At 43.2% G+C, this 15,995-nt stretch overlaps 1 protein-coding gene across 2 annotated transcripts in view; it reads right to left on the bottom strand.

Annotated features, from left to right (window-relative positions):
• Positions 1 to 15,765, bottom strand: part of FILIP1 (filamin A interacting protein 1) — a 132,326-nt gene extending 116,561 nt beyond the window's left edge. The window contains exon 1 of one of the 2 annotated variants that reach the window (XM_061460453.1): positions 15,733 to 15,765. In XM_061460453.1, coding sequence (XP_061316437.1) covers positions 15,733 to 15,735 — 3 coding nt within the window. In that variant the 5' untranslated portion in view covers positions 15,736 to 15,765. The remainder of the gene's footprint in view (positions 1 to 15,732) is intronic. The other variant, XM_061460456.1, reaches the window with a different exon arrangement.
• Between the last annotated feature and the right edge of the window lie 230 nt (positions 15,766 to 15,995).

The raw sequence follows: 15,995 nt of genomic DNA, 5'->3' as shown, positions 1-15,995 counted from the left end.
AGTGCAGAAATCAAGAGAGGGGTTACAGAGAGGAAACTGAACCTGCAGTGGCAATAGCTCTGCAGAATGCCTCCTCGCAATGCAGCTCCTCCTAGAAAATGAAAGGGCGAGAGAGAAAGTATTTTAAACATCCTGCATCCTTTAAACTATTGGCCTTCATGGTATAGGCAACCTCAAGAGAAGGAGCAACATATTAAGCCAAATGCAAGCAACAATCACCACTGATAGCCATGTATGTTTTCTTCTTTTTCATTACCTTGATAATTTAAGCAGATCTATATTCAGCTAATTCCTAAGTATCCATTCTTTCAGTACTCAAAAGCTGAACAGCATAAAGGCAGCTGAGCAGAGAAGCCAGACTTAGTGCTGGCTAAAGAAATTTGTAAGGAAACTATATCATACTATTTAGTTTATTAGGCCATTTTTCTTTTTACAAATTAACAATATTGCTACTTTCTACTTACAATGTCATCTTTTTTTTTAAAAGATGTCACAGAATCAGACAATGGTTGAGATTGGGAGGGACCTCTGGAGGTCATCTTATCCAATCCTTCTGCTCAAGCAAAGTGATCTTGAGCACCATGCCCAGACAGCTTCTGAATACTGCCAAAGATGGAGTCAATACACAAAATGAACATTGCAACAGAGCAGACTATCTCACCTAAATTTGCCATGGAGTTAGGTATACTATCTGAGCTGGTTGTTTATGCTTCCTCTATAGCCAAAGTGAGTAATTTCATCTAACTCATGTTTGGACAGTCCAAGCAAGGTAAGAAGAATCTAAACTGAAGCACAATTCCGCATCTTATATTTATCATCTTTCCAGAGTAATAATTTGTATTATTTTCATAAGTCTATTCAGTAGCATTTTTCGTGTGCCAATTTATATAACATATTTTTAAGATATAAATAAAGCTTAGGTTCAACAAAAAAGTAAATATACCAGATTTTTCATTTTCTCCAGAAATTCATGAAGTTCTGATTATTTTTATGTTTTCTAGACTCCATTGTGTCAAGACCTAAGTCTTCATAGTTAGCTGAATAAAACAAGGCCAGGCAGCAAGTTGCACTGCTGGTTCTTCACACTGATATTGCTTTCCTGGTTATTTAAGAGCTACATGTCTTCCAACATTGAAGGGCACAGTATCTAGATGCCCTCAAAAGTCAGAGTTTAATGAGCTAAGAGAAGTCCAAGGAATCTATTGAACTACGCTTTTAAGAGATACTGAGAAAATACATGATTCAATTGATATTCAACGCTGATGCACTCTGGGCTACTTCTGTTGTATTCCTAGAATCTCTATTAAGCCTAAGATTCCTTTAACCAGAAACATCTCTTTTTGGCAAATATTACCCTCACATTCCTCCTTTTACAGAGGCAGGATGCCAAGATTTTTGAGTGTTTTGTGCTTCCCTCCTACATATTTAGCGGGTTGAGGCAGTTTGCGTGGCAGTTTGCGCAGGCAGGCTAGCGGGATAGTGAGCACTCGTCGTATGATCAGGGCCCGGTCTGGGAGCTCTGCTCTGGCTGCCCCGGCGGTGGCCAGTGTAGGCACCCAGACAGAGCCGATGAGAGGGGAGGCTGCAGTGCAGAGCTCGGGGTGTAGAGAGTGCCTGCACTGGTCTGGTGAGGGAAAGGTGCACAATGGGCAGGGCTGCACTCGGTGCTCCCTGGTGGAGGTCCTCCTGCAGCAGGTGGCTGAGCTGCGGGATGCTGTCAATAGGCTGCGAGATGTCAGGGAAGCTGAGAGGAAGCAGGGCTGCCTGCTCCAGGCCCAAACTGCGCAGGGGCCTCGAGCTTCACCTCTACCTCATGGAGGAAAGAAGGAAGCCGTTAACTCAGGAAGCTGGAAATTAGTGACAAAAAAAAACAACAAAAAAAAAAAAGAAGGAAAAGGACAACCAAAAGCAAGGGGCTTCCCCCTAAATCCCCTGTCCCCATGCAGAACCGCTTTGCTGTCCTGTCGGGGCTAATGAGGAAACACACTCGAGCCAGAAACAGCTGGCTGATGCCCTGGTAAAGATCTCTACTGGTGCTGCTAGGAAAAAGCGGCGGGTCGTAGTAGTAGGGAACTCTACACTGAAAGGGACAGAAGCACTTGTCTGCCATCCAGACCCCGTCTCAAGGGAGGTGTGTTGCCTACCAGGGGCACGGATCAGGGATGTGGCAGAGAGGCTGCCTGCTCTAGTAAGTCCCACGGACTATTACCCACTCCTGGTGATACATGTGGGTGCTAGGGATATAGATAGTAGTAGCCTGGGGAACATAAAGAAGGACTGCAGAGCCCTGGGAGAGGTGGTTAGGGGCTCTGGAGCTCAGATAGTCTTTTCATCAATTCTCCAGGATGCAGGTGAGGACCTAAAAAAAGCTAGGAGGATTAGCCAGGTTAATAACTGGTTAAAAGGGTGGTGTCATAGTAGGGGTTTGGGTGTCTTGAACACGGGACCCAAGCTTGTAGGCCAGGTCTAGTGGGGGCTGGTGCAGCTGGTCTGATGATAAGGAAGGGAAAGAGCAGTTTTGGTAGGAGGCTTGCCAGACTGGTCAAGGAGGCTTTAAACTAGATGTGTTGGGGAGGGGGCATCATTCCATTCCAACACACCCAGTCAGTTGCCAGCACCTATAATAAATGCTCGGAGCAATGTAGAGACATCCCAGCTGCTCCAGCCAATGAGCCGGCTTCAGTTGGAGCTCGGCTCAGATCCCTCTATATGAATGGCCGTAGCATGGAGAACAAATAAGAGGAATTAGAGATGTGTGGACATCTACGGGAGTATGATATAACAGGCATCACAGAAACATGGTGGGATGGCTCTTATGACTGGAGTGTTGGAATGGAAGGTTACAGGCTCTTTAGGAAAGACAGGCCTGGCAGGCAGGGAGGGGGAGTTGCCCTTTATGTTAGGGATAGGATGGAGAGTATGGAACTGTCTGGGGACAGGTGAGCAGTCCACAGAGAGTTTGTGGAATATAGCTATGGGAGACATTACTGTGGGGATCTGTTACAGACCGCCTGATCAAGGAGAACCTGCGGATGAAGCACTCCATAGATAGGAAAAGCCTCACGCTTGCAGGCCCTTGTCCTCATGGGTGACTTCAACCACCCTGACATCTGTTGGAAGGATGGTACGGCCCAGCACAAGCAATCCAGGAGGTTCATCAATTGTGTAGAAGACAACTTCCTTCTGTAAGTAATAGAGGAGCCGACAAGGAGAGGTGCCATGCTTGACCTCATGCTCACCAACAGGGAAGGGCTCGTTGGAAATGTGACGCTCCAGGGCAGCCTTGGATGCAGCGATCATGAGATGCTCAAATTTGAGATGCTCAGGACAGTGAGAAGAGCGTGCAGCAAGCTCACTGTCCTGGACTTCAAAAGAGCAGACTTTGGCCTCTTCAGGAACCTGCTTAGTAAGGTTCCATGGGATACAGCCCTAGAGGGCAGAGGGGCCCAAGACTGTTGGTTGATATTCAAGGATCACCTGCTACAAGCTCAGGAGTGTTGCATCCCAACCAGAAGGAAGTGCAGCAGGAGGGCCAGGAGACCTCCTTGGATGGATAAGGAGCTGCTGAGGAAAATTCAAATGAAAAAAGAGGCTTATAATAAGTGGAAGCAAGGACAGGTGGCATGGGAAGAGTACAGGGATGTTGTCTGGGAAGCTAGGGACCAGGTTAGGAAAGCTAAGGCCCAGTTAGAATTAAACTTAGCTAGAGGTATTAAAGATAACAGGAAGGGATTCTACAAGTACACAGCAAATAAAAAAAAGACTAGGGAGAATGTAGGCCCCCTCAGGAAGCTCTCAGGAGAACTGGCTACACAGGATTTAAAGAAGGCTGAGGTTCTGAATGACTTCTTTGCCTCGGTCTTCACTGGCAAATGCTCTGACCACACCACCCAAGTCTTGGAAGGCAGATGCAGGGACTGTGAGAATGAAGACCTTGGGCCCACTGTAGGAGAGGATCTGGTTCGAGACCATCTTAAAAATCTGAATGTGCACAAGTCCATGGGACCTGATGAAATCCATCCACAGGTCCTAAAGCAGCTGGCGAATGAAGTTGCGAAGCCACTGTCCATCATATTTGAGAAATCATGGCAGTCAGGTGACATTTCCAATGATTGGAAAAAGGGAAATATAACCCCCATTTTCAGGAAGGGGAAAATGGATGACCCGGGGAATTTCAGACCAGTCAGTCTCACCTCTGTGCCTGGCAAAATCTTGGAGCAGATTCTCCTGGAAGGCATGCTAAGGCACATGAAAATCAACAAGGTGCTTGGTGACAGCCAGCATGGCTTCACTAAGGAGAAATCCTGCCTGACCAATTTGGTGGCCTTCTATGATGGGGCTACAGAACTGATGGATGGGGGAGAGCAGCTGATGTCATCTACCTGGACTTGTGTAAAGCGTTCGACACTGTCCCACACGACATCCTTGTCTCTAAATTGGAGAGACATCAATTTGATGGATGGACCACTCGGTGGATAAAGAACTGGCTGGATGGCTGCACGCAAAGAGTTGTGGTCAATGGCTCAATGTCCGGCTGGAGACCAGTAATGAGTGGTGTCCCTCAGAGATCGGTGTTGGGACCGGTCTTGTTCAACATCTTTGTCACTGACATGGACAGTGGGATTGAGTGCGCCCTCAGCAAGTTTGCCGATGACACCAAGCTGTGTGGTTCAGTTGATACGCTGGAGGGAAGGAATGCCATCCAGAGGGACCTCAACACACTTGTGAGGTGGGCTGATGCCAACCTCATGAAGTTTAACCATGCCAAGTGCAAGGTCCTACACCTGGGTCAGAGCAATCCCAGGCACAGCTACAGGTTGGGCAGAAAAGAGATTCAGAGCAGCCCTGTGGAGAAGAACTTGGGGGTGCTCGTTGATGAGAAAATGAACATGGGCCGCCTTCAGTGTGCACTTGCAGCCCAGAAAGCCAACTGTATCCTGGAGTATTGTGTACAGTTCTGGTGTCCTCAACATAAAAAGGACTTGGAACTGTTGGAACAAGTCCAGAGAAGGGCCACGAGGATGATCAGAGGACTGGAGCACCTCCTTTATGAAGACAGGCTGAGGAAGCTGGGGCTGTTCAGCCTGGAGAAGAGAAGGCTGTGTGGAGACCTCATAGCAGCCTTCCAGTATCTGAAGGGGGCCTATAGGGATGCTGGGGAGGGACTCTTCATTAGAGACTGTAGTGATAGGACAAGGGGTAACGAGTTAAAACTTAAACAGGGGAAGTTTAGATTGGATATAAGAAGGAAATTCTTTCCTGTTAGGGTGGTGAGGCACTGGAATGGGTTGCCCAGGGAGGTTGTGAATGCTCCATCCCTGGCAGTGTTCAAGACCACGTTGGACGAGGCCTTGGGGGATATGAATTAGCCTAAGGTGTCCCTGCCCATGGCAGCGGGGTTGGAACTACATGATCTTAAAGTCCTTTCCAACCCTAACTATTCTATGATTCTATTCTATGATTCTATGATATATACCTTTAAAAACTGAGGCTTAGTTTATTTTGTCATGTATTCCCCGGAAGTCCTTCATATTAAGCAGATTTTCTTTCTCCCTTAGGTCTAAGTAAATCCTTCTCCAAACTCAAGAAGACACTCATGAATCTCAAACTATTCGTCTATACCTCTGTCAGAAGGATGCCCTCCAGATGATCCACTAAGTGCTTTGGTATTGCTCACTTTTTAGTGTTGCATGTATGAAAGGATGTGATATAAAAAATTTCCAGCAAATAATGAATTTCTAGGGCACCATCAGTAAGACTAGTTTAATCTTCAGAAAACAAGTAATAGATAAAAAGAAATAAAATAGATATTACCCTCCAGACCATAGTGAAATAGCAGGGAATTAAACAGAATAGAACAACATGACCATTTTAAGTTAAAAACAAGACAAATCAGAAAAGCATTGCAAAAGAAGTGAAACAAATAATTCTTAACAGAGAGTAACAAAGTACTGAAGCAGCACCTGAGCACCTGAAGAAAAGATTAGTTCTGCTGCATCTGAAGGGTATGGCTGGTTTGTCGCATACAGCTGTAGTACTCTACAAGACAAAAAAACACAAACAAACAAACACAAAATAATTGCTTGCTAGTCAAAGGAACAAAATCTGATGAAGAACTCTGTAACCTTTATCTGAAATATTAGTAGGAATTGCATCTTAAGGAATAAGCTGACAAATCTGAGAGAAAAAGCTCTTCAGAAACAGCCAAGCAAATAATCCATCCAGAAAGGAAATTGAAACATGCAGGTAAGAAACCAGTAAAATGGTGGGATAGACAGTTAGTGCACCCAATGTATTGTAGCAGGAGTATAGAAGTTTCAGTGATGAGGCCAATTTATAAACCTTAATTAGACACAGACAAGTGTTTTATGAAATCAGTTTGACCTAAACTGCCAGCTGATAGACATTGTTAAATGTAAGCCTCTCCAAATCCAATAATAATAAACTCTTTAGTAGGAGTATGAGTTTCAAACCTTTACCTAGACTGAGGTTTATTTCTACCATTCAAAAGAAAATACAGCGGTCATCACACAGAGCAAGAGCCGGCCACCAAGGTAGACCTTTATCTGCAAACATGGGGATTTGGTTTTTTTCACATATATATATATGTGTGTGTGTATAGGAGGACATACAAAGACATAGAATAAGCTGTTTTGCCTCAAACATCTAAATGAACTTTAGCACTCATTAAAGCAAAGGACATGCTCATAGATTACTGTAACATCAAAAGAGAAATATGATGAGAAATTGAAGTAAAATAGTAAGGGATTTTAAAAAGTTTTCTGGGCTGATAATAGAACTGATCTAACTATTGCACTGAAGTATAAAGTAGCTTCCTGTGAACACAGATTACTGTAAACACTCTAGCTTCACTCAGGCCTGAGAGAAAGACATCAACTCAAGATGCTGAAACCCATCTGAGGGCAACGTTCATTTCTAAAAGGCCAAATATTGCACAAACAGCGCGTCTTCAAAACATTTTCTTTTGGGAAGGGACTAAAAGAAAGGAGAGGCCAGCCTCCGCCCGTGCACAGTAAAGGTGACGGGCTGGCAGAGTGCTTGCTTTCCATCTGTTTCCACACATAGAAGCTTTCCACATCTTGTCACTCTTAGATCAGTGATCTAACACTGTGAACAATGTGTTCAAACTGAAAAGGAAATATTCTCTGCAATTCTTCAGGAAGTACAGAAAAATAGACAAAGAAAAATACAGAAAATAACTGGTTTGTCTCTGCTAACAGCATGTTTGGAGTAGGTCTTAGGAATAACAGAGTGCACAAGGCAGCAGCACAGAGACAGTCACTGGAACTGTAAGTAAGTGGGACATGCACTGTACAGCAGCACATCACAGGCCTTCCACACCCCGTAAATACCTAGAACTGGTGTGACAAAGCAAACCTGGGCAAACACTGTATTTAAGTGTAGATGGTAATCTATATGACACTTCTCGGCAATCAAACTACTGATCTCAAATCATCAGGATGCCAGTGGTAGCTTTGGTACAGAATGAGAGCTACATATGAGTTTTATTAGGATGGGGCTCCTCACCAGCTCCCTGCTACACCTTTTCCCTCTTAGATATAAAGAAGTTAACAATAGCTGAGCATAGCAGGCTCACAGAAAAGCAAAGGATAGCCAGGGTTAGAAGTTAAAAGTAGCACTGCCTACACAAGAGCAAGAGAGAGCCTCCACTGTGCTTGTAAGGACACAGGCAGGACTAGTCACCCCTAGGAAAAAACTGTACCCTAGAGTGCATCACTGCATTTCCCAGCGAAGAGTAGTATCTCCTTACTTTGAGATCTTTCTTCATCAAAACCTGTAGAGGCTCAGAGGCACTGTGAGAAGAAGTCCTTACACTACTGTCTTCAGGTCATGGACATAAGCTGGAGGGGTTTTAGTGAATAACCTTTGACTGTTTAATCACTCTTTTTTTGTTGCCACTGATTCCCTGGTTTTTTAATTCAATCCTAGCTGTTGTGTGTCCTTTTATTCTATCCCAGATATTTTCCTGGACACATTACAAGAATGAGTGGAAAAATAGGTTATTCCACAAATACTAAGATCCGTACTTTTGAGAGATTCCACAAAGAACAAAATCTAGTCCAAACAGATATGAGTCATATATGCTTTAAAACCATTTATAGAACTGAATATGAACATCTCCCTATTCTTTTATATAAATATTTCTGACATCCCAGATCTTCCTTCTGGTTTCTTCGTTGCATAACTAAGTACAAAGGAAGCAGAGAATATTTTCTCATGTTTTCAATAATTCTTCAATATCATTATCTTTACAAATTATAATTTTATAAATATTACACAATTACCACATTACAACAGAATAAGCACTATAGAAAACCCAATTTATAAAGAACAACCTCAGAAACAAAGACAATACATTTTTGTTTTCTATACTGTTTGAGTAAAATAAAAATAGATGAGTTAAAAAACATAAAAGGAAAAGGAGGAGCACTGAAATGTTCTGAAAAAACACTAATGAGCATACCCTCCCAAATTCCTCTTCTTTGACTTCACCACAATCAAGAAATTAATTCCTCTGGTATGTAAACAGGTTTGTCTTCTGTTCAGCTACCGACAAAATTAAGTCAGCCTTCACCTGACCTTTGCAAACAATGGAACCACAGAGATACAGATTCCCTGGACTGCCCAACAGCTTCTAAAGCTTCTCATTCTTTCTTTGGCACACATGGTAAAACAGCAGTGCACTCTCTGTTAAAAACCCCACACAGCAGTTCCCTGATTAACTTTTGTTACTTTTCTAGCTCTGTCAGTTTAACAAACTGCAAATTGCAACTTTTAAGTGTATTGTAATATGAAAATGTTGCTCAAACTCTATCCCGCATCTCTGAGACTAATTTAAGATGCAAATAGTGATTACACAGAAATGTGTCGTTTTATTACTGGTCAGAATAAGAAATCCCACAATTGCTCTTCATATAAGGAGTGCGGCTGTGAGAAATCTGGTACCTGAGGAGAAGACACTTCAGATTAGGTATTCCCATCTAACAAAACTTCAGGGATGTTTCTGTAACTTTGGGCTTTAGCCAATGAACTTCACATTAAATGGAAGGAAAACACAACCATAGTGAGCTTGAGATAACTATGTATTATATGATAAGTAGAAAGATGTCAACAAATTGCAGCTTAAAAACTCCACATTTGGTACCAAACAATAATTGGTTTGAAAGTTTTGCATCTAAAACCAGAGGAATTTTTACAGGAAGGAGAGGCAAGTAGGGGCAAAAGGCTCTTTTTCCCATGTTCTGATGTGAACAGAGAGTCCCCCTCATCATTATATTATGATATCCATAGCACAGATCATATACATTATGATCAGCTTGGGATTCAGCTGCACTAACATACAAAGCTCTGGCATTCATGAATGCTTTTGAGCTAGTTGCCCAGTCTTCCTGGGCTGTTGAGATTAACAAGCATTTCCAAAGAGTAGCTCCCCTTCTACTAATAGAGTCAGTGAAATCACTCCCTAGAAGTGTTTCTTTTCCTCCACTGGTCAGAAGATGCTGAGGTTAAATCAGATGTCCCTCACATGTGAAACTAGCTGATATGACTCTTACACTTACCATCCTAACTACTGATTTGAGATCTCGGGTATCTGTCTGTACCCCTGGTGAAAAATTGCATTTCCTGCACAAATCTGAAGCTCTCATTATGCAGCTATTTTAAAAGACTAATTTTCTGTTCTCTATCTTCATTACATTGAGCAGCCTTATGTTTTCCATTTTTTCTTCAGCCCTTCTGTCTAGCCAGAAAATCAGCCACAGATAGAGAAGACTAGTGAGACCTACTAACTAAGCGTCAAGAAATATACTTACCTTGGGAATAAATGCATAGCTAAGCTAATAATATTTTCCTCCTAGTTTCAACCCAACTTTTCTACTTGAACTTGAGCTTGATGTAAACTATTTCTGTGGTCATTCTAACATCAGCTGAAGCCAGTATAAACAAGGAAGGGCATAGCATATGTCGTGGTTTAAACCCAGTCAGGTAACTCGTTCGCTCACTTCCCCCCCCCCTTTCTTGCCCTCCCCCTGCTCTCGGAGGGATGGAGAGGAGAATCGAAAAGAATGCAACTCCCACGGGTTGAGATAACAGTTTAGTAACTAAGGTATAACACAGATCACTACTGCTACCACCAATAATAATAATGATAAAGGAAATAACAAGGGAAGAGAATACAACACCTCAGCACCAGCCGACCGATAACTCGCCCCTCCCAGCCCGACCAAGCACCGACCGATACCTCCTCCAACCCTGCAGACTCCCAGCCCTTCCGGCTAACTCCCAGTTACATCCTGGGCATGACGTGCTGTGGTATGGAATACCTCTTTGGTCAGTTTGGGTCAGGTGTCCTGTCTCTGCTTCCTCCTGGCTTCCCCTCCTCCCTGGCAGAGCATGAGGCTCACAAAGTCCTTGGCCAAACCAAAACATCGCTATCAGCTCTGTTCCTGAGACGAAAGTCAAAACACTGCACTGCACCAGCTACCAAGAAGGAGAAACATGACTGCTACTGCTGAACCCAGGACATTATCCACCCCTTATTCCATACCATTCACGTCATGCTCAGATTCCACATTTTCAATATACCACCACTCTTATCTTAGTGCAAGGACCAGTCCCTATAAAGCTGCTGTGTCCATCTGGTCCATGATGTCAGGCTCCATCTCTTTTAACAGTCTTCCAGAGCAGGAGAGACTGTGTACAGTGTTCACACTCGTGAATAATATGGGCAATAGTGTCCATTGCTAAGTCCACCCCTCGATCATGAGTCCATCTCTATGTTGCATCTCTGCTCTGATGGCCTGAAGTGCCATGGGCCCACCAGACTTAAAATAATTCACTGTCCCCTTAAGCAGTTTCTGCAGCTTGCTGCTGGGGACTCCATACAGCTGCCTTCCATCTCCGATGCTTCCAAAGCACTGGAGGGGCCCAGTGGACTAGATACTTGCCCATACTGTCCCACACACCCTGCCACTCATGACTGTCCAGCTTTGGGGAAAATCTCTTGGTCACCCTATATTGTCGTCTAACCCCAGACAAGACCCAAACCTGACTCTGCTTAACTTTCGAGATCAGACAAAATGGTTGTGGGTAGAACACAGCCTGTGTGTGTGCCAACATGCTGATCCCCATCACAATCAGCAGGCAGGTCCCAAGGGTACCCAAAGGCCATTCAGAGCCTTCAGAACTCTCAGTTGATGCTGCTGTACTTGTCACTGGGGCTGGTGTAGCTGCTGTGCTTGCCGGCTCTCCCACCGCCAGCTTCTCTTTTCCTGAGTCCAGCTCTTCCTCCTCTGCCTTGCTGGGAAATGCTGCGTGGTCTCCTGCATCCTCCTGGGGCTCGGCGGGCGGCTTCCAGGGGATGCTCTCGGCCGTCGCGGGGCTCGGCTCGGCCGCGCGGCTCGGCTGTTCCGCGGGGCTGGGCTCCTCCGCCGCCTTCTCCCGCTGCTCGGCAGCCGCCTCCTTCTGCTCCTCGACCGCCCCGACCTCCTCCACCAGCAGCCGTCCCCTCGCGGCCTCCGGCCCCGCTCCCGCCGCCGCTTGGTCCCCGGGGCCGCTCTCCCGGGCCGCTTCGGCAGCCGCCGGCTCCCGGGGCCGCTCTCCCTCTGCTCCCCGCAGCCTCACGAAGATGGAGAGTAGGGCGAGGGCCAGGACGGTGAAGAGCAGCCGGACGGCCAGGTACAAGTCCACGGCCACGTCCGTCCCGCCCTGTTGCTGGAGCCCACCCGTATTACAAGTCATTGCCATAAAGCACAGTGAGACAAGAACCTTAGCCCAAGCCCCACACTTGATAAACACTAACGCAGCAAATACCGGCTCTACGTAAGTTACAACATTCTGAAACTGTGAGATCAAGAGAAACAACTCTGAGAGCCAATAAATCGTCATTGTGATGAGTGACTATTAATCTGGTCAGATCTGTCGTTAACTCAACCCTTCGTGCCCCACGTTGGGCGCCAAAAAGAACTGTCGTGGTTTAAACCCAGTCAGGTAATTCGTTCGCTCACTTCCCCCCCTTTCTTGCCCTCCCCCTGCTCTCGGAGGGATGGAGAGGAGAATCAAAAGAATGCAACTCCCACGGGTTGAGATAAGAACAGTTTAGTAACTAAGGTATAACACAAATCACTACTGCTACCACCAATAATAATAATGATAAAGGAAATAACAAGGGAAGAGAATACAACACCTCAGCACCAGCCGACCGATAACTTGCCCCTCCCAGCCCGACCAAGCACCGACCGATACCTCCTCCAACCCTGCAGACTCCCAGCCCTTCCGGCTAACTCCCAGTTACATCCTGGGCATGACGTGCTGTGGTATGGAATACCTCTTTGGTCAGTTTGGGTCAGGTGTCCTGTCTCTGCTTCCTCCTGGCTTCCCCTCCTCCCTGGCAGAGCATGAGGCTCACAAAGTCCTTGGCCAAACCAAAACATCGCTATCAGCTCTGTTCCTGAGACGAAAGTCAAAACACTGCACTGCACCAGCTACCAAGAAGGAGAAACATGACTGCTACTGCTGAACCCAGGACAGCATAAAAAAACCAAAATCTCTTGAAAGCATCCTTGTTATCCCAGGAAAGTTTAATGAGCCTGATCCAAGCCTTATTTATATCAGATCTTTATAAAGACCACTACATCATACTCACTGTATGCAAAATAATAATAGAAAACAAAAACAAACAAACCAATGAAAAAAAAGCACCAGAAAATAACTAAACTGCCTTAGGCAGACTTAGGCTGGTAGCAGACACTATTACCATGCTATATTAGTTGGCTATATTTGTAGAGATATGTCCCAGTATACTATATAGTAGATGCTCTGTTACTCTACTATCCAGTGTAGAGTGAATGAGTGTAACTGGTGAAAGAACAGATTATGTTTATTATACCTGTATTTGAATAAGAGTTTATTAGGTTAATCCTAAAAATAATAAAACTCAAACTAGCATCTGTTTTTATATCTTATGCTCACATATCCTAATGACAAATAATACAAGTATAGAGGACGGAAAGGGTCTTCAGTGAAGAGCTTGCCTACTCAGACCTTTACTAAAAGAGCGGCCTGCAAACTTTGGCAGCTGCCTGAATCTGGAAGACACTAGTGCCATAAATTGAGGTTTCCCACCATGAACAGCTCTGAAGACTCCCCACTCCCTGCTGATATCATTACCAACAGGAAAATTAACACAGGTCACAAATAAGAAAATTTTTTAGGAACTTTAACTAAAACAATGTATAAACAAGACTTACAGATAGGTAATATTTGAATTTTTATAAATATTCGTAGAAATTTAATGACTAAATTTGCCCTAAATTATAAAGGTGAATCAACAAGAGCTATATGCCTGTAGAGAAGTGGTGAGAGTTTGGACCATTACTAATAACACAAGCCTTTGGGCTACAGGCATTGTCTGCATTTGAAAACTAGTTTCTCGTGGATATTTTCCCTCATTATGAAGCCATCATAGCAAATGGTAAACTGAATAGGCTTTGTTAAAGAAGTCCCAGGGGCTGCAGTACTCTTGGTAGAGATACACTGAGGCTGCAAATTTTGGATCTGAGACTAGATTTCAAGCATACTAAAGTTCATGAATAATTGGTTCCAGGAGTTAGTCCCATTCTAAACATGGGGAACATTTGCAAAATTCCTAACTGGAAATGAGTGTTGAACATCATCAGGGTTTGGAGTTATTCATCTTCAGGGTTTTAACTGGGACCCATCTGTAAGTCAGGGCTAGATAACAAACGGAGGAACTGCAGAAGAAACCTTACACTGTGTGAGTGCATTGCACTCACAGTGCCTTTGTCATCTGTCCTCATTTTTAATATTATTGCATTTTCCAGTGATCACTCTAAGTGTCTATATACTGCTAGTCTGAGTTTTAATAAGCTAGCAATTACTGGCATGCTGTTACAAACCAATTATTTAAATATCGTATCTCATGTTCTGCCTTTAAAGAGACACCATTGAAAGCTGCATGAGATGTTTTTGTTTGAGGCGTTTCTACCCGAAAACAAAAAGATTTGTTGTGGTGCAGTAACACCAGTTTTCACATTATCTGCATGGGTTATTAGGACAGGGCGCCTTTCCATAGCTCCTAAATGACTACATAATGTCATCTAGTGGTAGAGGGCTTCAGTTCTTTTGAAAATGCTAAATTCAGCTTGTTAGTCACTTAGGATGTCTAACTGTGAGACTTGTGACCGAAACCATCATAATTATGACTTTGGTGCTTAAAATAAATTGATCCTCTAAATTTAAAGACTTCAAAACTTATTATAATCCATTTAGATTTCAAACTGTATTATTATCAATTATAACAAGCACAATACCTAACTAGTTATTTTGAGTCTCCGGACAAATACACGGCACACATTCTCACGACTGATGCAAATATATTTCAGCTATTAGGAAAACACAAGGTGCACAGCAAAACCTAACAATGTGGTTATATATTTATAACTCATCACATTTAACATGCACCATTTACAAAGGTCTCATGTCGAGTCAGTGCTCAATGGGCCACATGGTACACAGCCACTTGAGAAGCACAGTGAAGCACAGGGGTTCTTATTCTACTGGATCCTTTATACAACTCCTTTAGAAAGAAATTATTTTCTACCAGCCTTTAAATGTCTCCATTTTACCAGCCTCACTAACAGAAGACTAAGTTTCTGGCTTCACCATCTCTCGCTACACCTATATGAGCAAATAATAATGTGGCCACATGGCTCTACTTTACCCCCTTCCAGACTGCCTACTTCTGTGAGTAGACCTTGGCCTGTGCTAACTTTCATCTTTCCCAGGCAACATATAGGAAAATGTTGGCTGGCACAAACAACAAATGGTTGCAGGTTCTGCTCTGATAATTTAAAGAATGGTCATGTGTCAATGCTCAGGCCCACAGTTTGGACCAGCTTAATTTACTAGTAAAGACGTACTCTCCATTTTTTCATGAATACATGAGCTACAACCGTCTCTCACTGCCCATTCTTAAGAAGTTGTCAACTCTTTTGGTCTTAGATCATAATACAAATGTAGGTGGATAAAATGAACCATTCTCAGAAACTATTCTCCTTTTTCCACTTGCACCCTGTGGTCTCCAAAGAGATCACAGAGTGAGCAGTTTTGATGCTTTGTTACATGATGCTTCCTAAGCAGCCCTTGTCAGTCTAAGCTTTCGTTTAAAGATGGTGTAGTTCTAATTATTTTCACTGAAAGACTGAGTAGCATGTAAAGCACATGGTGCTCTTTTCAGTTTGTTAATGACTTTTTTAAACACTATAGTTCCCATTCAGTTGTATGCCCTCTGCCTTCTTGTGGAAATACGTAAATTTTTGTCATGAGATCAGTAAAACAGTGACAAAAATACCTTCCCAAAAATCAGAAACTAAATTTTCTAACCATAATAAACTTACTAAATATCTTACTATCATACACCTTACATATATGCATATGTATATATAAGTATATATCACAAAAAAATCTAAGTCAAACAACATAACCTTTAACAACAGCATAAATTACTTGAGGTTTTCTTCCATACTGTGTTTGCTATGGAGTCAAAAAGATATTAAGCAATAGAACACATTGACTTAATCCACTGACTTAAGATCAAAAATTAATTTTCCAACATTTTTCTTCTAGGAATATTGTAATATAAAACTGAATTAAAAACCAACACTTTCTTACCATCACCTTTGTCACCGTTTTCCAAAAGTTTCTGGACATTCTACTTTGTTCCTGAATTCAAAATCAAAGAGAAAAGATCAGATACACATCCTGAATGATGTTTTAAAGTGCATAAAGAGTAAAAAGCCCATTCACATCCAGTGAGATTTCTTAGAGAGCTCAGCTAAAATTTGCAAACACAGTACACTAAATGTTTGCCATCTAGTCTGTGTCACTGGTTAGATACTAGAAAATGTCTTAAAGAGTACTTTGATTCTATTTAA

Source organism: Pezoporus flaviventris, unplaced genomic scaffold (genome assembly GCF_033815535.1).
Source record: "Pezoporus flaviventris isolate CSIRO_AGI_PZ_B2104156 unplaced genomic scaffold, CSIRO_AGI_Pfla_v1 ptg000031l, whole genome shotgun sequence".
In the NCBI taxonomy this organism is placed as follows: Eukaryota; Metazoa; Chordata; class Aves; order Psittaciformes; family Psittacidae; genus Pezoporus; species Pezoporus flaviventris.
The sequence above is the reverse complement of the archived record's forward strand: the minus strand, read 5'-3'. Positions and strand labels throughout refer to the sequence as shown.